General features: G+C 38.9%; 1 protein-coding gene and 1 pseudogene across 4 annotated transcripts in view; both read right to left on the bottom strand.

Moving 5' to 3' along the window:
- Positions 1-23,742, bottom strand: part of TDRD7 (tudor domain containing 7) — a 104,131-nt gene that overhangs the window by 57,807 nt on the left and 22,582 nt on the right. For 2 of the 4 annotated variants that reach the window (XM_061425733.1, XM_061425732.1), the window contains 3 exons: positions 19,234-19,446; positions 16,338-16,479; positions 15,206-15,419 (listed from right to left, as the gene is read on the bottom strand). In XM_061425733.1, the coding sequence (XP_061281717.1) occupies positions 15,206-15,419; positions 16,338-16,479; positions 19,234-19,440 (563 nt within the window). In that variant the 5' untranslated portion in view covers positions 19,441-19,446. The remainder of the gene's footprint in view (positions 1-15,205; positions 15,420-16,337; positions 16,480-19,233; positions 19,447-23,742) is intronic. The other 2 variants (XM_061425735.1, XM_061425734.1) reach the window with 1 other exon arrangement.
- Positions 2-15,199, bottom strand: LOC133252803 (ATP synthase subunit g, mitochondrial-like; annotated as a pseudogene).

Genomic DNA, 23,742 nt, shown 5'->3' with positions numbered 1-23,742 from the left:
GTATAAAACAAAGGTAAATTAAAATTCAAAGGGCAAAGTCAGTACCAAGTGTCAAACGCTATACTTTCCATTTAAAGTTTCTGTGGCATTGAGCAGCAAAATAAGTCACTAAAGTATTTCAAAAGGGGAAAATTAAAATGATACCTTGTATCAGCTTTCATATTCACTGAAGGAAAGTATATTAAAGGCTGAATTTAAACTAGTAATTTAAAAAAAACTTGGAAGTCACATTTCCCCAATGGCTCAGTGGGTAAAGAATCCACCTGCAATGCAGGAGATGCAGGAGACACGGGTTCAATCCCTGGGTCCGGAAGATAACCTGGAGAAGGAAATGACAACCTACTGCTGTATTCTTGCCTGGAAAATTGCACAGAGGAGCCTGGTGGGCTACAGTTCATGGGGTTGCAAAGAGTCAGACACAACTGAGCACACAGACGCATTAAGAAACTAGCAATACAAAACAAAGAAAGCTATGTGAAGAATAAACAGTTGAACATAAAGAATATTTTTGAATGTAACTAAAAAATGAAAGACTTGCATTACCAGGTACTGAAATGTGTTATACAGGTACAACATAGTTGGACAAGATAAGTAAAATAGTAGAGTGCTTATAAATACTCAATTTACATTATATTAATATCTCAGCACAAGATAAAAGTGGTATTTCAAACCAGAGAGGGGATGCTCAATTCATGACTTAGGAAAGAAAGGTAGATTTCCCACCTCATACCCTCACCAAAATAATTTGTGTGTGAATTGTATTGGAAATATGTAGAAAATTTTTCTAAACATAAGGACAAAGAAATACCACCCCCCACCCACAAACAGAAATAATTTGTGTTCATGTCTGCCTGTCTCACTAGACTCCAAATGTCTATTACCTGAGTTTCTACTGCCTAGGGCACTAATTATTTGTGTTTCTAGTTTCTAATTACTTGTGTTTCTAGTACCTAAGGCAGTGCTTGGTACATGCAAGGAGGAGTGAATGCAGTAAGAAGGAATAGGATGATTGAATGAATCAAAGACTTCCCAGCAGTGGGTATGGGAGTAGAGGTGATTGTGACACAGTACACCTATTTCACAACTTTTCAACAATATGCAATATTCTAAAAATTAGATCAATTCTCTGAAATGAAGCACATCGGAGGCGGTCCCAAGATGGTGGAGGAACAGGATGGGGAGACCACTTTCTCCCCCACAAATTCATCAAAAGATCATTTGAATGTTGAGCAACTTCCACAAAACAACTTCTCAACACTGGCAGAGGACGCCAGGCACCCAAAAAGGAAGCCCAATCTCTTTAAAGTAGGTAGGACAAAATATGGAGAAGGCAATGGCACCCCACTCCAGTACTCTTGCCTGGAAAATCCCATGGACGGAGGAGCCTGGTGGGCTGCAGTCCATGGGGTCGCTAAGAGTCGGGCACGACTGAGCTACTTCACTTTCACTTTTCACTTTCATGCATTGGAGAAGGAAATGGCAACCCACTCCAGTGTTCTTGCCTGGAGAATCCCAGGGACGGGGAGCCTGGTGGGCTGCCGTCTATGGGGTCGCACAGAGTCGGACACGACTGAAGGACTTAGCAGTAGCAGCAGCAGCAGGACAAAATATAAAAGACAAAAGCAGAGACAAAAGATTTAGGGATGGAGACCCGCCCTGGGGAAGGAGTCATGAAAGAGGAGAGGTTTCCACAAGGCGGGTTTGTGGGGAGTTTTGGAATCTCAGGGGACAACATAACTGGGAGGAAAAAAAAAGAGAAATGAAGCACATCTCTTAAATTCTAAAAGAAATGATTAGACTGTAGGCTACAAGCAAACGTTTATTTAGTATATGATACTCTGCAATTATAAGAGCATCACATTCGTGTATTAATGCATCTGGATAATACAGAAGATGCCAAAAACATATCCAATTCCTACTTATGCAGAACTGGCAGGGAGACAGCCATCCTTTCCCTTGATTCAGAACCCTAAGAAATGTAAACTGTAATCTTCGCCTGCTTTGAGTCAGCAGTGAGGACTTGAGCAGGAAGCAGGGGGTTATGAACAAAGAATGAAAGAAAGCACAGCAAGGATATGGTAGGGGCTGCTTTGGTTCAAGCCTTGGTGGGTCTAATGCACAGGAAAGAAAACAGTTAACACAGCAAAAGAAAAATAGTCAAGGAAAACCACAGGGGCCCATGAAAAACAAACACAATAAGATAACAGAGGTCCAACCAGTTTTATAACAGTAAGTATAAAAGACTTATTACTTTGTTTCTTAAAAGACAAATATTTAGGCTGTCCCCTCCCCAAAAAAGCCACATTTAAACATATGCCATTTATTGGAGACACACTATTATCCCACTAATATTTAAGGACCTACTATTACGTGCCAGGCACTGTGTCAGAGCGTAATGATCAATGATACACAAGAGAAAGATACCATTAGTCTCATGGACTACACATACAGCTGAGAAAACTATGGCAAGCAGCTAGTAAATGGCCTCCCAATGCTTCCTGCCTCTGGTACCACAGCCTTGTGTAATCCCCTCCCTTTGAGTAACTTGCTTCTAATCAATAGGATACTTTAAGGTTGAGGGGATTATACATAATTAGATTACAGAAGATTCTAATTTCCACTTTGCTAGCATAATCTCTCTTTGCTAGCTCTGATGAGGCGAATGGCCGCGTTAGGGAGGCCTACATAGCACGAAATTGAAGTTGGTCTTTGGCCAGCCAGATGAATCTAAGGCAAAACTCAAAAGGAATAGATTGTACCAACAACCATGTAAGTGAGCCTGGAAGGGGATTCATCTCAGCTGACCCCATCCACAGCTGACAGTGTGATTGCAGTTGCATGAGAAACTCTGAAACAGGAAACCTAGCTGAGTGGTTCTTAGATTCCTAATCCACAGAAGCTATGGGATAATAAGCATGTGCTGTAAACTGCTAAATTTGTGGTCATCTGTTACATAATAGATAATTAATGCATTGACTGAATATATATATATAAGAGCAAAGTCTACTAAGTGCTGTAATAGGGGGAGTAGGTGTAATAAAAGCACATGACAAAAGCAACAAACCAAATTAGGAGGTACAGAGAGGAGCAAGTAGAAAGTAAAGGTTATGAACACTTATTATAAATTTATAATAACCTGAGTAGTTTGGCACTGTGAAAGAAGAGATAGGTATAGTCAATGATTCTAAACGGAAAGCCCAGAAATTGAATCATATAACAATTTAGTATTGGTAGAGACAGCATTTCAAACCATCAGGAAAAGAAAGTATTATGTCATAACTGATATTAGGACATCATAACAGGAAAGATTCCTACTCTCACACAATTTCAATGTGCATGCTCAGTTGCTCAGTTGTGTCTGGTTCTTTGTAACCCCATGACTGTTGCCCCCTAGGCTCCTCTGTCCATGGGATTTTTCAGGCAAGAATACTGGAGTAGGTTGCCATTTCCTCCTCCAGGGGATCTTCTCAACCCAGGGATCGAACCGGCGTCTCCTGCATTGCAGGTGGATTCTTTACCCACTGAGTCATCTCTCACACTACACAATAAAATAAATTCTAGGTGAATTAAAGGTTTAAATGGAAAAAATAAAACCATCAAAATTCTAAAAGTAAACAGAAGACATACTACATAAATTGGGGGTAGAAATGCTTTTTCAGGCATAACACCTAAAGGCAAGAGCCATAAAGGAAGAGATTAATAGATGTAACTAGAAAATTTTAAAGTTTTTGTATACCCAAAATATCATAATTAAATAAACAAGGGAGGGGCTTTCCTGATGGCTCTCAGTAGTAAACAGTTCGCCTGCCAATGCAGAAGACACAGGTTCAATCCCTGATCCGGGAAGATTCCACACACTGTGGAGCAAGTAAGTTTGTGTGCCACAACTACTGAGCCTGTGTTCTAGAGCCTGGGAGCTGCAACCACTGAGCCTATGCGCCGTAATTACTGAACTCACATGCCACAACTACTGAAGCGTGAGTGCCCCAGAGCCAAGAGAAGCCACTGCAACGAGAAACCTGTGCACTGCAACTAGAGTAGCTTCACTCTTGAAACTAGAAAAAAGCCTGCACAGCAATGAAGACCCAGCACAGCCTTAATAAATAAATAAATAAAATGAAAGAAAGAAACTGAGGAAACATTGCCAACATATTACAGGATGAAAAGGTCAACATCGTAATTTATAAATCACTTTTATAAATTAGAAAGAAAAACCAACAAATGACGAAATATGTAAGTTATAAAAGATCCCCAAATGGGCTAATAAACATATAAAAACATAACCTCCTTAAGAATCAAAATCAAAAACATAGAAATTAAAGCACAGGAACATTTTTTTCTACATTTTAGAACACCAAATAAAAAACTGATGCCCAGTGTTGGCAAGTGCCCAGGTAAACTATCATTCCCATGTGTTTCTAGCAAACTCTATCTGGTATCATTGTTTAGAGTACAAATTAATAAAGCATTAGTGTGTATACCCTCTTACCCAGAGAGTCTACTTCCACTAATTTATTCTAAATAACTAGTTGTGAATACAGGCAAGGATTATTCTACATATATGTTCATTGTAGAATTGCTTGCAATAGTGAAAATCATTTATATATAACAATAAATGTCTAGACTATGAACTAGCCTGACACTAAAAATGATACTGTAGATGTGTATTTAACAACAGAAAATGTTAGTATATTGTCTTTTAAAACAGGTTAAAAAACAGTAATATACATCATGACCCAATTTGTATTTTTAAAACTTTTATAAATAATATAGAAAGATATTTTTTAATGTTTACATTTATGTTTAGATTAGAGGTGATTTTTTTCTCTTTTACTTGCTTATACTTTGCAAATTTTCCATACAATACACATTAATACTTCTGTAATCACAACAATAAATGTATTTTAGAAAATGTTGCCTATAATTATTTAGTATATGACTTTTAAAGCCTACAAGATCTCAGAAACATACATTCATTTACTTTAGCTTAATACTTGCAAGATACCTTTACAATCATGGTTCCCATTGGCTAATGCCAAACAGTCCTTTATTTATATTCAAAGTCCATGATCTTACTATGATATACATACAGTGATTTCTTGTCTCATTCTAGGCCTAATGAAACCCTGATCTTCAGCACCATATTCACCTATGTTTCATGCATACATATATTTAAACATCCCATTTTAATAATCATCATTTTAACAAAATACAATGGTTGTGAATTATATTTCTTTAGTAATAAACATTTCCCAGAGAAACCACAAATCAATCATATGTCCTCACTTTTGACTCCTCTTTCTATTTCACTGTTCAGTTCAGTTCAGTCGCTCAGTCGTGTCCGACTCTTTGCAACCCCATGAATCGCAGCACGCCAGGCCTCCCTGTCCATCACCAACTCCCGGAGTTCACTCAGGCTCACGTCCATTGAGTCAGTGATGCCATCCAGCCATCTCATCCTCTGTCGTCCCCTTCTCCTCCTGCCCCCAATTCCTCCCAGCATCAGAATCTTTTCCAATGAGTCAACTCTTCGCATGAGGTGGCCAAAGTACTGGAGTTTCAGCTTTAGCATCATTCCTTCCAAAGAAATCCCAGGGCTGATCTCCTTCAGAATGGACTGGTTGGATCTCCTTGCAGTCCAAGGGACTCTCAAGAGTCTTCTCCAACACCACAGTTCAAAAGCATCAATTCTTCGGTGCTCAGCCTTCTTCACAGTCCAACTGTCACATCCATACATGACCACAGGAAAAACCATAGCCTCGACTACATGGACCTTTGTTGGCAAAGTAATGTCTCTGCTTTTGAATATGCTATCTAGGTTGGTCATAACTTTCCTTCCAAGGAGTAAGCGTCTTTTAATTTCATGGCTGCAGTCACCATCTGCAGTGATTTTGGACCATAGTAAATTTAGATTGATACCTACAGTGCTAGAGAATATCAGTTACATTATTTTTCTAGAATCTTCCAGTTTGTTAACTGGCAGATATGAGTTCTTTAAGCATAATTTTTGAGAATGGGCTTCTGGGGTCCATATATTTCCTGCATTAGTAGACGAACATGCATGCATATGTGTACCAATTAATTTTTCTGGGAAGATCACATAGCTTTCATTAGCTTCTCAAAAGATATGGTGACTTTAAAAAGTTTAAACTCATAATAGTTTATACTACTTAAGATTACTCCTTAATATTTCATAAGTTTAGAAATAAAATCTTTTGCTATTATTCTATTTTGGTAAGAGCAACTTCTTTGATTTTACAGTTTGAAAGGCAGCCCATACCCTCTGCCACCAGATGGTATTTAGATTTCTCTTAGGTAACTTTCAATTTGTATTATATTCTTTTAAAAAAGGTTTGATGAAGATGTTTTACAACAACTTTAATAGCTTTAATTAAAATAGTCTGAAATACATCCATGCAAAGACAGACAACTGAAGGCAGGTATGCAGTTCTAGAAATCACTGTACAAGAATGAAGACATTCTGTGCATGCACGCTCAGTCGCTTCAGTCATGTTTGCCTTTGTGCAACACTATGGACTGCAGCCCACCAGGCTCCTGTGACCCTGGGATTCTCCAGGCAAGAACACTGGAGTGGGCTGCCATGGCCTCCTCCAGGAGATCCTCCTGGAGATCCTCCCAACACAGGGATCAAACCAGTGTCTCCTGCACTGCAGGTAGATTCTTCACCCACTGAGCCACCTGGGAAGCCCAGAAGACATTCTACACTATATGGAATTCAAAATTCTTACAGTGAAACGTAAAAAACAAAAGCATATACTATATTAATTCTCAAAACTAAAACTATATAGAAAGCTTTTGCTATCAATTTTAATCTTTTGTTTTGAAATATGGCAAAACCAATACAATATTGTAAAGTTAAAAAAATTAAATTAAATTAAAAAACAAACAAACAAACAAAAAAGAAATATTTATAAATTCATGGGAATCTTCAAAAAAATGTATATAGAAGCCTCATGTACCCTTCACCCAATTTCCCCCAATGGCAATACCTTGCATAGTACAATATCAAAACCAAGCAGCTGACACTGGTATAATCCAGAGCATACTCAACTTTCACTTACATGTATGTGTGTATAATTCTACCACACACACAGGTGCATGTAGCCAGCACTACAATCAACATGCAGAACTACCCCATCACTACAAGGCTCCCTCTTGCATTGCCACATCCTTCCCCTTTCTCCAACCCTTGATCTTGGCAATCACTTCTCTGTTCTCTATCTCTAAAATTTTGTCATTTCAAGGATGTTGTATAGAGTCATACAGTATGTAACTTTTTGAGATTGCCTTCAACTCAGTACAATTCCCTTGAGATCCACTGATGTTGCGTATGTACATAGTTCATCCCTTTATACCGTTGAGAAGTATATTCTGTAGTGTGGATGTATTAAGTTTGTTGAATCTTTCAACTTCTCAAGGACACCTGGGTTGTTTCTAGTTTGGGTCTATTATGAATAAAGTTACTAAGGACACCTGTGTACAGGTTTTTGTGTAAACTAAAGTTTTCATATCTCTGGGATAAATGTCTAGGAGTGGAATTTCTGTTTAGCTTTTTTTTTTTTTTTAAGGATTTCTAACTTATCCTCTATCTAACTTCTAACTTCTCCTCAACTATCTTCTAACACGGCTGTACAATTTTACATTCCCAAAAACAATGCTATGAGTGATCCATTTTCTCTGTATGCTTGCCAGATTCAGTGTTATATTTTTAAATTGAAGTATATTTGATTTGTAACTGTATTACTTTCAGAATGGTGATTTGATATTTTTGCAGATAATACTCCATTGTAAGTTATTACAAGATAATGGCTAATAAGATAATTCCCTGTGCTATAAGATAATTCCCTGTGCTATACAATGTTTTTCTAGGACTTTTATAGTTTCAGGTCTTAACATTTAGGTCTTTAAACCATTTTGAGTTTACTTTTGTACACAGTGTGAGAGAATGCTCTAATATCTTATTTTACATGTAGTTGTCCAGTTTTCCCAGTAACAACTTGTTAAAGAGCCAATCTTTTCTCCATTGTATATAGTTGCCTCCTCTGTCATAGGTTAACTGATCATAGGGGTGTGGGTTTATTTCTGGGCTCTCTATTCTGTTACATTGATCTGTGTCTGTTTTTGTGCCAGTAGCATGCTGCTTTCATTACTGTAGCTTTGTAGGATTGTCTGAAGTCTAGGAGGGTTATACTCCAGCTTTGCTCTTTTTTCTCAAGATTGCTTCAGCAATTCAAAGTCTTTTATGGTTCAATATGAATTTTAGGATTATTTGTTCTAGTTCTGTGAAAAATGTTCTGGGTATTTTGATAAGGATTGCATTAAATCTGTAGATTGCTTTGGGCAGTACGGCTAGTTTAACAATATTAATTCTTCAAATCTAAGAGCACTTTGTCCATCTTTGTATCATCTTCAACTTTCATCATCAATGTTTTACAGTTTTCAGAGTATAGATATTTCACTTCCTTAGCTAGGTTTATTCCTAGTTATTTTATTTTTTGATGTCATTATAAATGCTATTGCTTTCTCATTCTCTGAAATTCCATTATTAGCATATAGAAATATAACAGATTTCTGTCTATTAATTTTGTACACTGCAACCTTGCTGAATTCATTTATTATTTCTAGTAATTTTGGGGTGGAGACTTTTGGGTTTTCTCTATAAAGTATCATGTTATCTGCAAGAAGTGACAGTTTTACTTCCTCCCTTCCAATTTGGATACCTTCTACTTCTTTTTCTTTTCTGCAGTGGCTAAGACTTCCAATATTATGTTAAACAGAAGTGGAAAGAGTGGGCAGGCATTCTTGTCTTGTTCTTCAATTTAGTGGGAAGGGTTTTACCACTGAGTATGATTTGGGCTGTGGATTTGTCATAAACAGTCTTTATTATGCTGAGATAAGTTCCCTCTACACCCACTTTGATGACAGCTTTTAATCCTGAGTAGATACAGAATTTTATCAAATGTTTTTTCTGGGTCTATTGTGATGATCATGTAATTCTGAGCCTTCCGTTTGTTAATGTGGTGTATCACATTGATCTGCAAATGTTGAACCATCCCTATGACTCTGGAATAAATCCAACTTGATCATGGTATATGACCCTTTTTATATAGTCAGATTTGGTTTGCTAATATTTTGTTGTAGATTTTTGCATCTATATTCATCAAAGATATTGGTCTGTGATTTTCTTTCTCTCTGGCATCTCTGTCTGGTTTGGGTATTGAGATAATGGTAGCCCATGGAATGAATGTGGGAATGATCCCTCCTATTCAATTTTTTGGAATAGCTTGAGTAGAACAGATATTAGTTCTTATTTGGTAGGACTCCCCTTTGAAGCCATCTAGTCCTGGACTTTACTTCTAGCTTTTCTATTACAAATTCAATTTCACTTCTAGTAACCAGCCTGTTCAAACTGTCTTTTCTGCTTGTTTGTTTCAGTCTTGGCTGTTTGTATGTTTCTAGAAATTTGTCCATCTCTTCTGGTTTAGTTGCTAAGTGGCATCTGACTTTTGTGACCCCATGGACTGTAGCCTGCCAGGCTGCTCTGTCCATGGGATTCTCCAGGCAAGAATACCAGAGTGGGCTGCCATTTCCTTCTCCAGGGGATATTCCCAACCCAGGAATTGAACCCAGGTCTCCTGCACTGCAGGATGATTCTTTATTACTCAGCTATGGACTTCCCTCATAAGGGAAGTCCATCTCTTCTAGATTGTCCAATTCATGGGCACATAACTGTTCATAATATTCTCTATGATTGTTTTGTATCTCTGCAGTATCAGTTGTTATTTCTCCTCTTCAATTCTTACTTGGGTCCTCTTTTCTTCTTGGTGAGCCTGGCTAAAAGTTTATCAATTTTTAAATCTTTTTTAAAAACCAGCTCTTGGTCTCATTGATCTTTTCTATTGTTTTTATGATCTCTATTTTATTTCCTCTCTGATCTTTATTATTTCATTTTTCTGCTGACTTTGGACTTTGTTTGCTCTTCTTTTTCTAATTCTTTTAGGCAATAGGTTAGGTTTTTGAGGTTTTCTTTAATTGTTTCTTGTGAGAAGTCTCACTTCAGTTCAGTCATTCAGTCAGGTCCAACTCTTTGTGAACCCATGGACTGCAGCATGCCAGTCTTCCCTGTCCATCACCAACTCCCAGAGTTTACTCAAACTCATGTCCATTGAGTTGGTGATATATCACTATAGACATCAAGTCTATATCACTATAAACTTCCCTCTCAGAACAGTTTTTGACTCATCCCAACTTTGGAAAGTTATATGTCCATTTTCTTTTGTCTCGAGATATTTTCTGATTTCCTCTGATTTCACTGTTGACCATTTTTTTTAAGTAGCATGCTGTTTACTCGCCACTGTTTGTTCTTTTCCCATTTTTCTTTCTGTAGTTGATTTCTAGTTTCATACCACTGTGCTCAGAAAAAATGCTTGATATAAATTCTTCCTCTTAAATTTGTTGAAGTTTGTTTTGTGACCTAGTATATGATCTATCCTGGAGAATGTCCTATGTGCACTTGAAAAGAATGTGTATTCTGCTGCTTTTGGATTAATGTCCTATAGATATCTATTAAATGAAAAGATGCTTGCCCTTTGGAAGGAAAACTATGACAAACCTAGATGGCATATTAAAAAGGAGAGACATCACTTTGCCAACAAAGGTCCACACAGTCAAAGCTATGGTTTTTCCAGTTGTTGTGTATGTGAGATTGGACCATAAAGAAGGCTAAGCACTGAAGAATCGATGGTTTCAAATTGTGGTGCTAGAGAAAATTCTTGAGAGTCCCTTGGAGAGCAAGGAGATCAAATCAGTCTATCCTAAAGAAAATCAACCCTGAATATTCACTGGCAGGCCTGTTGTTGAAGTTGAAGATCCAATACTTTGGCCACCTGATGTAAACAGCTGACTCACTGGAAAAGACCCTGATGCTGCAGAAGACTGAAGGCAAAAGGAGAAAAGGGCAGCAGAGGATGAGATGTTAGATAGCATCACTAACTCAATAGACATGAATCTGAGCAAACTCTGGGAGACAGTGGAGGAGAGAGAAGCCTGGCGTGCTACAGTCCATGGGATTGCAAAAAGGTGGACAGAACTTAGCAACTGAACAAGATATCTATTAGGCTCATTTGGTCTGCTGTGTTAAGACCTCTGTTACCTTACTGATTTTGTCTGGATGACCTGTCCACTGATGTCAATGGGTATTAAGGTCCCCTATTATTACTGTATCACTATTTTTTATTTCAGCCATTCTGATAGGTGTGTCTCAATATAGGGTTTTTTTGACACATTATCTTATTACTATCTTATTATCTCATCTGCAATTAACAGCCTGTTCACACATAATCCAAGAACACTCAAATAATAAAGCAAATATAATCATATATTAAAGATTGGTCTTCAAACATCATAGCCAATGATGTCACAGTTGCCTACAATCTCACCAACATAAAACCACATCCACATCTCAGTGGTCACCACACCATTCAGTAGAGTTTCCTTAATTGGGAGCTGTTTGAAGCTACTTGTTTGAGCACTACTGATATTTTTTCCCCAGCTCTGAATAGCTGTAAGGATCTCAGCAGAGTTGGAGGAACCAGATCAACATTGGCATAGTGCCAAAAGGTGGCCAATAGAGGCTTTGAGTAAGCCACAGCAGTGCTGGGACCTTCTCTATGAGGTTATGGACAAACTGGGTCATGGTTCTAGGATGGAAATCCCATGGCCCCAGCTGGCCAGCTGAATCTCAATGCAGCTTTAATTTACACTTTCCTAATAGCTAATGAAGCTGAACATATTTTTATGTGTTTTTATATTTAAAGTAATTACTGTTATATTAGGGCTTATGCCTGTACTTTCTGAAATTTCAAACCATTTTAGATTATTTCTGTTCTGTTGAGACAACTTCCTTTAGTCCCTCTTTAGGAGTAAGTCAGCTAATGACAAATTCTCCTAGTTTTATTTCATCTGAGAATATCTTCTTCATTTCCTTTTCATTTCTGGAGGATATAGAATTTTGATTGACAGGTTTTTTCCTTCACCACTAAAAATGTGCCATTTCTTTCCTTCATGATTTCTCCATGACTGTGAATGAAAAACCACTGTCATTAAAACTGGTATTCACCTATGGGTGATGTATCATTTCTCTCTGGCTATTTATAAGATATTTTCTTTGTCTTTAGTTTTCATAAGTTTCATTATTGGTGTGGGATTCTTTGAATTCATCCTCTCTGGGATTTCCTAAGCATCCTGAACCTGCAGATTTATGTCCTTAGCCAAATTTGAGAAGTTTCAGCTATTATGCCTTCAAATACACCTTCAATCTCACTCTTTGTTTTAAGGATCAAATACTAGATCTCTTCTTATTCTCCCTACAGGTCCCTAAGACTCTGCTAGATTGTTTTTTCCCCCCACAGAACTCTCAGTCTCAACTAGTTATTTTGTTTTCTTTTGTTTAAGTCTATTTACTCTGTTGTCCAGATTGGGTAATTTCTACGTTCTAGCTTCAAGTTCTTTGATTCTGTTCTCTGTCATATTCATTCTGCCATTGAGCTCATATACTGAATTTTTATTTTGGTCATTCCATTTGGTTCTTTTTTTCCCCTCTTTTTTATTTTTAAATTATGAAAGTATGATAACACATTTACAGGAGATTTGGAAAATACAGAACAAAGTTATATATAATTCCACTATATATTACTATTATTTTTAAGTAGATAAATTAAGATTTTTAGTTGGAGTTTCAATATCAAACTCTCAAAAATTAATAGAAGGAATATGCAGAAAAGTAGGGGCTTCCCTTGTGGCTCAATGGGAAAAGAATCTGCCTGCCAAAGCAAAAGACACAGATTTCCTTCTCTGTTCTGGGAAGATTCCACATGCCACGGAACAACTAAGCCCGTGTGCCACAACTACTGAATCTGTGCTCTAGCTCCCATAAGCAGCAACTACTGAGTCCATGTACTGCAACTAAGGAAGCCTGTAAGTCCTAGAGCCCATGCTCCACAACAAGAGAAGTTTCTACAATGAAAAGCCCGCAAACCACAACTAGAGAGTAGCCCCTGTTCTCTGCAACTAGAGAAAAAGCCTGCACAGCAATGAAGACCCTGCACAGCCAAAAATAAACAAATAAAATTATTTTTTAAAATATACAGAAAAGTAAGATATAGTAGACTTGAAAAGCACCATGAATATTTGGTTCTTTTTTGTATGTTCTCTTTCTTTGGTGAATTTTCTGTTGTTTTTTTTTTCCAAAAAGATTTGCAATTGCAAATTAAAGCATTTTTACAACAGCTGCTTTAAAATCATTGTCAGATAATTCCATCCTCTGATTCAAGATAATGCTGATGTCTGTTGATTGTTTTTTTCTCATTCAAGTTGTCATTTCCCTGGTTCTTTGTATAATGATTGATTTTTTTCATTGTAACCTGGATATCTGAACACATATTAGGAGACTCTGGATCCTATTTAAATGTCTGATTTTAGCAGGTAGTTATTCTGTTTAGGTTCATCATATACCTCCTGGCCCACTTTTGTAGGCTGTGGTTCCAATAAAAATTTAGTTTTCAGAGCCCTTATGGTACCATTCTGGTCTGGTACACTCACCTGTTGCTGATGGAGCTCCTGTTTACTGCTGGAGTTCCTGTTTGATTTCTGTAGGTGCTGCCCATAGAAGAGGAACACACTTCCCTAGGCCTAGTGCTGCTAGGTGGGAGGGTGGGAAAATGATATGCAGCAGGTCAGACAGCACTAACTTGGGCCCTCTGTAAGGGCTGCTTGGTGTGGCAAGGTCCTCTACTCAATCACTGCTGGTGCTACCTGCAGGAATGGAAGGCTTTTATCTAGGCCACACAGTGCCACTAGATGAGAAGTAGGATACCAGACCATGGGGTAGAGAGTGCTCCTCTGGGCCCACAATCCAGGATGCCTGGTTTTGCTGTCATCTTATAAATTCAATTCAAAATCTTGAAATTTAGGCCTAGAACCAGCAGAGACAATGGTACCTCAGTCACCAAAGTCACCAACTGTGCTTTGGGTCAAGATTCAAGTCAATTTTCTAGACTTTATAACAAAATTTGTAATAACTAATCATAAACACATTAAATATATACCATTATGAAAAATATTTAAAGGTTGCTTTATTAAAAAATACTAAAATATAAAAAACTAGTACCCTTTTGCCTACTTAAAAATATTCTTTCTTTCTAAATATTCTACTGTGGGGGAGAGAACTTAGGGGGAGGGGAACTATCTTTTATACAAAATGGAATCTTTGAGCATTGATTTAAAGAAAAATGATACAAAAAAATTTGTTTTGTACAGGTACAAATAAGATGGAAGAATGTGACACTGACTCATCTACACCAGGAGATGGCAAGCTTTTGATGTGACGGGTCTAACAGTATATATTTTAGGCTTTGCAGGCCATACTGTCTATGCACAACTACTCAACTCTGCAGTTGTATAAAAGCAACCACAGAGACTATATAAACATAGGAATGTAGCTGTGTTCCAATAAAACTTGATTTATAAAAACAGTCAATGGGCCAGATTTGGTCCATATATTGTAGTTTGCTCACCTGAATTACCTCATGAAACCACAAAATTCAGAGCCAGAAAAGAACTTTGAGATCACCGAGTTAACATTTTTATTGGGCAAATGAGGATACCACAGCCCCAGTAGATGAAATAATTTCAGTTATTTCACCTGGCCAATGAATGGCAGCATCCAAACAAAAACTTTAAGGCTGTGGTATTATTTCCAGTTCAGTATTGTGATGCATGGATGTGTAATGTTACTGTATTATGGATATGATTATTGGAACACAGTAGAGCATACAAATCAATGAGATTTTATTTAAAACTTACAAAATTAATTGGAAGAAAGATCTTCAGCCAAACTAAGTTATGCTGAAGTAGCATCTCAGAACAATTTGTGAGATCTTCTAAAATGAACGTTACAAGCAGAGACTACTAATGACGCACAACAAATACAAAATGGAGATATTCAGAAAATGATGTTTAGGCAGCCAAGAAAAGTGGAGTAACTAGTAATGAGGCATTTCTCTACTCATCTCTGTGTACGTTACACAGAACAAAGTATTTCCTTCTTCACCTGTACACACATGTTTAAGACTTATTATCCTAGGTTCACCACCCTTCTCCTTTTAGCTAGACAAAGCCCAAATACCTGTTGTTGGTAGACATGGTCATATGACTCTGCACCGGAACATCTTTGAATACTTCATTTCCAATAGTTGTTTGTAATGTGTAAGGCAGCACTTCAGCATCAGATTTAACTCCAAGAGAGATTCCTTTGTTTCTTAATAGTGTTGAATTAGGTTTTTTGCTGACAGAAAAATCTGAAGAAAATCCTGGTTGTCTGAGGGTTGCTTTTGGTTTTCCTATGAAGTCAGGCATACATAATGCAATCAATTAGCTTTCTAAAACCCTGGTTTCATAATGTCACTCCCTTGCCCAGATGTTTTCTGTTGGTCTCTATGCTCAGAACAGTTTGTAAGAGTATGAGGAGGTGGCCATTAGAAGGTCGGTCAGCAGGGGAAGAGCAGATTGGTGTGTATTTAGCAGATGAGCTTCTCGAAATGTGGCTTCATCTGCTAGGCAAGCTTGTTACTTTTCCTCCACTCACCAACTAACTTGGTGGCAGTCACCTCACATTCTTACAAATGCAGCACACTCAGCGGTATCTTAGTCCTCCCATTGCTTCTCCACCAATTTGAATTCTTCCAATAGTTAGGGGTCTGGTTTCAAGTCTCCCCCTTGCCATGAAGCTCTCCACTGCCATTCTCAACAAGGATTGAGCTTTTGCCTAAAATGCTCATTGTGGTATTCAGCATCTACTCTTTTATACTATCATTAAACTATTTCTTGAGAATTTAATTTTAGAAATGATTATTTTATAAGCTCCTTGAGATAAATGATCAGTAAATACAGACTGAGTTCCCTACATCTTTATGTACTATATAATTCATGTTTTTCTGAAAACAGAGGATTTATAGTAAAAGATATGATTTCCTAAATAAGACATTAACTCAGTTGGTTCATCCAACATTCTATATGAGGCTTTCCCCTCAAAAAAGAGCAAAACCACAATTTGCCATAGGAAATTATGCTGAGTTACTTCACTTAATAAGTCATGCTTATCATGTTCACTTAAATTCAAATGGACTAGCTTCAGGATTTCTCCCTTGACATATGAATGTTAACAAACATACGTGTTTATCATAAATACAAGCAATATTTTCATATGACGATGTATTCATAAACAGGCTTTACAATTTTAGCATGTGAAAAGATCTTACCTTCTAGAAAAAATGGCATGGTTTTCTTTACTCTCATCTGACAATTAACTTGCCGACCAGTTTTCCTTTTAGAACTCCTCTGTCGAGCCACAAGCTGAGCAATTCTTGCAGTTTCTGTGCAGGCCACGGCATAGCAGGTTACCTAATTATGAGAGGTAAGGGAGAGGAGAAACATTTCTCAGATTCACTGGTAACCAGAGGCTGACTTTTCAAAGTGTATCTTTGTGAGTTTACATGTCCCAAATCAAGCTGTATGCAAATATTCATGTCTCTCTCTTTCATAATGTTAGAGCTAAATTATATTTTCTGCAAGAGAAACCAAGCATAGTCCAGCACACTGAATAATCATTTTTCCTTAAACTGAAAAGTTCACTTATTTCTTAAACATGTTTTTATTAAGCATCAAAAATGTGCTAGGTATATAGGCTTAACAAATGAACCAAAAGAAACCTGTGATTTGTATATATTATCTCATATACTCTGTGAGATTTATTTTATTCCCATTTTATACATGGGAAAACAGGATCAGGAAAGTTAAGCAAACTTCTCAAGCCATGCAGCGAGGCTATCTCTCTGAATTCAAAGTACATACTTGTAACTGCTATTTGTACTACCTCCAAGAGACCACTAAATTCTAGTCTTGCCAATGAAATGGATTACCTGAGTGACTTAGGGCAAATCAGTTTACTTCAAAAACCCCAGTACTATCAGTTACAAAACAGGGAATAGCTTAGATCTGAGGTTTTCAAACTGTTCAGTGGAGTCATAGGATTCCATGGAGGTGCCTCAGGGGTGTGAGGGCAAGACAGGGCAAGCAAAGGCCCTGGAGCCTCTGGCATCTACTTAAAATACAGTAGCTCAGCTTTTTATATTAAAAAAAGAGATAGGATATACAGGATATTTGAAAAAGGATTTGAAAACAGAATGTAGACTGCTAAGGTTAGATGATCTCTAGAGCCCCATCTAGTGGGGCTTTAATTTTAAATTGAAATTAAGACAGGAAAGCAATGAGGCCTTACTCCACAGCCAAAACATGCTCGTAATCTTTGGTCCGGTATTTCTATTCCTGAAAATATAAGAATACAATTCAAAAGAAGAAAAATTACCTACCTAAATATGTGCATTAGGGGTTACTGTAATAGTCAAAACCTGGAAACATTAAAAATGTCCCAAAAAGAAGAATAAAGAGTTGAGTAATTTATAGCACAGTAACTATATGAAACACTATTAAATTACTAATTCATTCAGACATTTGATCATTTATACATTCAACACATATTTATTAAGCACCAAAAGTCAGGGCCAACAAAATAAAACAAAACAAAAAACCAATCCCTTATCCATAAGAAACTTATGAAGGAAAGAGAGGCAAAGAGACTAAACAGAAAACATTATGTCAAGCGTTATACTGAATGTATTATAAGAGGCCAAGCAGACAGAAAGGAGGGCTTAAATCTTTCTGGGATAACCAGGGACACTGAAGAAAGTTTTACTATTAATGTAATATTTGATAATTTATACCTTTTCCTTATATAAACTGTATTACAGATTAGGTAAACCTTTGCTGTGTGCTGTGCTGTGTTTGGTCGCTTCAGTCATGTCCAACTCTTTGTGACCCCATGGGCTGTAGCCTCCCAAGCTCCTCGGTCCATGGGATTCTCCAGGAAACAATACTAGGGTGGGTTGCCGTGCCTTCCTCCAGGGGATCCCCCTAATCCAGGGATCAAATCCAGGTCTCCTGCATTGCAGGTGGATTCTTTACTGTCTGAGCCACCAAGGAAGGCAGCTCTCCTAACCCTGGGCCCCTTTTCTCCTCTACCCAATGCCTCTCTGACCCACCCCCTCACCAGAGGAACAACTATTCTAATTTTTTGTGAGAAATACCCCAGACTTGTCCTACATATTTACATATGAAACATACCCCCAAAATATACTGATTTTGGTGGGGTGGACACCTTTCTGTCTTGGGTGGTAGTTTGTCCAATCTTTCATACTGTATATTGGGCAGACAACAAGAAGCAAAACTACTGAGTCATAGGGGATATGTAATAAAAAAATTTTACTTGCTACCACTCAATTGCCCATGTTACATATAAAACATGATTCCAGAGGAACTAGAAGATTTAAAATTGTAGGATAATCACTATTACTAAAGTAAAGGTGAGAACAGGCTAGGGACAGAAGGGACTAAAGACAGGGAGAACAGTAGGGAAAGCCCTGTAATAACCAAAAGTGCTGAATGATCAAGTAGAGGCTTGACTAGGATCAAGACAGTAGGAACAGATAGGGGTCAGGTCAGATGATCAGAGGTTTAAAGTATCTATTGGATTCAGTAATCAGGAGGTCACTAGTAACCTAGGCCAAACAGCTGTGGCAGGCCTATAATGAGTGGTATGATATTTAGGCAGTTAAGGTCTCTAATACAGTTATTTTGTGTGGACACTGAGACTGAGTAAACTTGAAAATTTTTAACTTAATATGGTTAAAATCCTATTTTTATAACAAAGAATTTGAGGGTAAAATAAAAGACATGAGAATCTAGGCTGTGCTTTGGATGCAATTCTTTATCACTACTAACCTTGGCTTCCCTGATTGCTCAGTTGGTAAAGAATTCGCCTGCAATGCAGGAGATCCCGGTTCAATTCCTGGGTTGGGAAGATCTGCTGGGGAAGGGATAGGCTACCCACTCCAGTATTCTGGCCTAGAGAATTCTATGGACTGTATAGTCCATGGGGGTCGCAAAGAATTGGACATGAGTCTTTCACGTCACTTCACTTCTTCACTAATCTTGGCTAGTGCTTTTCACTTTGACTTCCATCCTAACTAAGAGACTGGAAGTACCAGACAGGCAATTAAGAATTGGCTTGCCTCTTTTGAAACACAGTTACCTTCTTACCTCTCCAGACCTACTAGTCTCTATCCTGACAACTGCTGGCACACTTCTCAGATAGGCTTCTAGTGTAGGATAGCCCAATTGCTTGAAAGGGATCCAGTCTCCAGTTAGGGATCTGTACTCTCCTTGGAGCCGGGGTAATGCTATTCCATTCTTATGAGACTGCAGAACAGCCCGTAGCATTTTTGAAACCAGATCTGCTTCCAGCATCTTCACCTATGAGAACATGGTAAAAGGTTACTATAATGATGCATTAGGCTGTGAATTCAAATGTATTTTCAGAGTTTTCACTTGTTTGTATATTTCATAAACTGCTACTGAATACTTTATGTACTATTACAATACAGGGAAATAACTGTTATGATACAGAAAAGCATGGAATACTATGAGAAAACAAGGGAAGTCAGAAAGGCATAAAGACTAGCCTGGGGAAAGGAAGATATCAAGGAATGTCTCCCAGATGAGAGGAGGTCTGATGGAGTTCTAAAGGACAAGGTGCAATCAGCCAGGCAAGGAAGAAAAGGATGTGTGGAGGCTGGGGTCAGGGATGGGGAAAGGTATCACCCCCAAGTAGAGGGAAGAGAAAATTTAAAAGGCACAGAGGTGAGAGAAGTACATGGTTGGTTCTGAGAACTCTAGGCAGTTGAGTGGTGGGACATGAATGAATAAAGACTCTAAGCTAAGGATTGAAAGACGGAAATGCGAGAAGTGAGAAGAGGCAGACCCAGAAGAGACTACTTACTATATTATGCTAGCATGTTTGCATTTTTGCCAAAATTAACGTGAGACCCTTGGAGGGATTTTAAATAGCAGAATAAAATGATCAACTTTGCATTTTAAGATCACTCTTTAGTATCAAGGAAAATAAACTAGAAGGCAAAAGATAAGTGAGTTGTAAGAATTGAAGATATGGAAGATCTGAAAATAGGGCCTTGGAATGCTGATAGAAAAAATCAGTATCAGAGCTAATCAGGAAGTGGGATTAACAGGAACTGATTAACTGAATTATAAGGGAAGCCTCCAAATTTCTAGCTTAGAAGCATGGTGGATAGTAATGGGAAGAGACAAGTCTGCAGGAGAGGAAGGGAGTGAAATAATTTTGGACATATAGAAGTTGGGATGCCTTTAGGGCAGCCATGTAGTTATATTCACTAGAAACTCAGGTTACAAGTCTGAGCTGCTTATAGATTTGTTGGTCTTCAGCATATATGTGGTATTTGGTGTTCAAGGAGTCAAAAATAAGGTTAAGGATGGACTCCTGTGGAAGGCTGTCATTTAAGAGATGGGCAGAGAAGGAAGTATCCATAAAAGGCCTTGAGAGGGGGCAGTCCCAAGATGGCAGAGGAAGAGGATGGGGAGACCATTTTCTCCCCCACAAATTCATCAAAAGATCACCTGAATGCTGAGAAACTTCCACAAAACAACTTCTGAACGCTGGTGGAGGACACCAGGCACCCAGAAAGGCAGCCTGTTCTCTTTGAAAGGAGGTAGGACAAAATATAAAAGATAAAAAGAGAGACAAAAGAGTTAGGGACCGAGACCTGTCCTGGGGAGAGAGTCATGAAGGAGAGAAGTTTCCAAACAGCAGGAAACCAGCAGGTCTGTGGGGAGTTTTGGAATCTCAGAGGGCAACATAACTGGGAGGGAAAAAAAAAAAAAAAACCCACAGAATACACACCTAACCACAACTCCCAGTGGAGAAGTAGCCCAGATGCTCACGTCTGTGCTGGACAGGGAGGCATGGGCTGCATGCTTAGGGTAAGGACAGGGCCTGAATGCCCTGAGAATAATCTGAAGGAGCTAACCTGAGATAGCAACTCAAACTGTGGGATAGCCAGAGAGAGAAACAAAAAGAGAACTTTCCCACGAAAGGCTCTAACCTAACCCGCAGCTTGGCCCGCTCACAGAACAAAGGATTGAGCCAACACCAAAGGAGAGCTAGCTGGCTGCGTACAGGCCCCACCCCACCACCAGAGGCAGAGAGGCAGGTGTGTGACAGCCAGAGCCGGAAGACAAGGGACAATCTCGGCCCCAGAGACTGGCATCCTCCACCGAACTGTGAGCAGGCTCCCAGCTGCTAACCACATCTTCCTGGGATCCTAAACGGTTGACATCTGCCAGGAGGGTCACAGCCTGAGATCGGCTCCCCAGAGGAGACACATAGCACACCTGAGACAATGTTCTCGCGGCTCACCTGGGAAACCGAGCGGTCAACTGAGCGGCCAGGACCAGGGTGGTGACTAAGACACACGGCCCACCTAGGACAGTGCACTCGCCAAGCACCTGGTCACCTGAGCTGCTTGGACCTGGAAAGGGCACAAAACGCATGCCCAACCAAGTCTGTGCCCTTGCGGAGTACCCGAGAACCTGAACCTGAGCAGCTGACACCTGGGAAGTGCATGAAATGCAGGGCCCGCATTGGACAGTACCCTGCAGAGCAACCTGGGATCTGAGCAGTGTAGACCCAGAAAGCACACGCTGCCCTGAGCTGGGGCAAACCCAGTGTGGTCCATACACTGCGAGCACTCCCCACACACGCCACTGATATCTGTTTGCAGTGTTCCTCCCTCCCCACAACACAACTGAACAAGTGAGCCTAAGTAAGTGACCACCTTCACCCCCTTGTGTCAGGGGGGAAATGAGATACTGAAGAGACCTGCAAGCAGAGGAAGCCAAAATAAACTAAGAAGATGGAAAAGCTCTGGGAGTGACAGGTGCAGCAGATTAAAACCCTGTAGTTAACACTGACTAAGCACTGGAAGAGGCCTATAGATCTTGAGAAGAAGTACTAGCTGGAACAAGGAACTATCTGAAACTGAACTGACCCCACACTGCCCACAAAAGCTCCAGAGAAATTCCTAAATATATTTTACTATTATCATTTTTTAATATTTTTAAGTTCTTTATTACTCCTTTTATTTTCATTTTAATAACCTACTATTACCTTGCAAAAAAAAGACCCTGTTTTTAAAACAAATTTCATATATATTTTTTATAATTTTTGATTTTGTTTTGTATTTCTAATATTGTATTTTTGAGAGTCTAACCTCTACTCTAGATTGTTAAACTTTGCTTTTTTGTATTTGTTATCAATTTTGTACCTTTAAGAATCTAATGTTTAGTATCTATTTTCACTTATGGGTGTGCTTACTGGCTAGATTGCTCTTTCCCCTTTTGACTCTCAGTTTTCTTCCCCAGGACACCTCTATCTCCTCCCTCCTCTCTGGGTGTACCAGGCTGTGGAGAACACTGAGGGAAATGATTACTGACTAGATTGGTCTCTCCTCTTCTGACTCTCCCTCTTCTCCTCCTGGTTACGCTCCCTCTCTCCTCCTTCGTCTCTTCTCCATGTAACTCTGTGAACCTCTTTGGGTGTCCCTTACTGTGGAGAATTTTTTCACCGTTAACCTAGATGTTTTCTCATCTGTGCTGTATGGATGGACAAGTTTTGAGGTTCCTGTAAGAATAAGACCAAAAGCCAGAGGCGGGAGGCTTAAATCCAAAACTTGAGAACACCAGAGAACTCCTCATTCCAGAGAACATTAATAGACAAGAACTCATCCAAAAGCCTTCCTACCTACACTGAAACCAAGCTCCACCCAAGAGCCAACAAATTCCAGAGCAAGACATACCACGTTAATTCTCCAGCAATGCAGGAACACAAGCCTGAGAGTTAAAATACAGGCTTCCCAAAGCCATGCTAAACCCACAGACACCCAAAAACTCATTACTGGACACTTCATTGCACTTCAGAGAAAAGAGATCCAGCTCCACCCACCAGAAAACAGACGCAAGCTCCCCTAACCAGGAAACCTTGACAAGCCATTAGTCCAACCCCACCCACAGGGAGCAAGCTCCATAATAAAGAGGAACCACAAACTTCCAGCCTACAGATATGCCACCCCAAACACAGCAATTTAAACAAAATGAAAAGGCAGAGAAATGCTCAGCAGGTAAGGGAACATGATAAATGCCCACCAAACCAAACAAAAGAGGAAGAGATAGGGAGTCTATCTGACAAAGAATTCACAATAACGATAGTAAAGATGATCCCAAATCTTGAAAAGAAAATGGAGTTACAGATAAACAGACTAGAGACAAGGATTGAGAAGATGCAAGGAATGTTTAACAAGGACCAGAAGAAATTATTGCCAAATTCAGACTTAAACTGAAGAAAGTAGGGAAAACCACTAGACCATTCAGGTATGACCTGAATCAAATTCCTTATGATTATACAGTGGAATTGAGAAATAGATTTAAGGGACTAGATCTGATAAGAGTGCCTGATGAACTATGGACGGAGGTTCATGACACTGTACAGGAGACAGGGATCAAGACCATGCCCATGGAAAAGAAATGCAAAAAAGCAAAATGGCTGTCTGAGAAGGCCTTACAAATAGCTGTGAAAAGAAGAGAAGTGAAAAGCAAAGGAGAAAAGGAAAGATATAAGCATCTGAATGCAGAGTTCCAAAGAATAGCAAGGAGAGGTAAGAAAGCCTTCCTCAGCGATCA

Source organism: Bos javanicus, chromosome 8 (genome assembly GCF_032452875.1).
Source record: "Bos javanicus breed banteng chromosome 8, ARS-OSU_banteng_1.0, whole genome shotgun sequence".
NCBI classification, from domain to species: domain Eukaryota; kingdom Metazoa; phylum Chordata; class Mammalia; order Artiodactyla; family Bovidae; genus Bos; species Bos javanicus.
The sequence above is the reverse complement of the archived record's forward strand: the minus strand, read 5'-3'. Positions and strand labels throughout refer to the sequence as shown.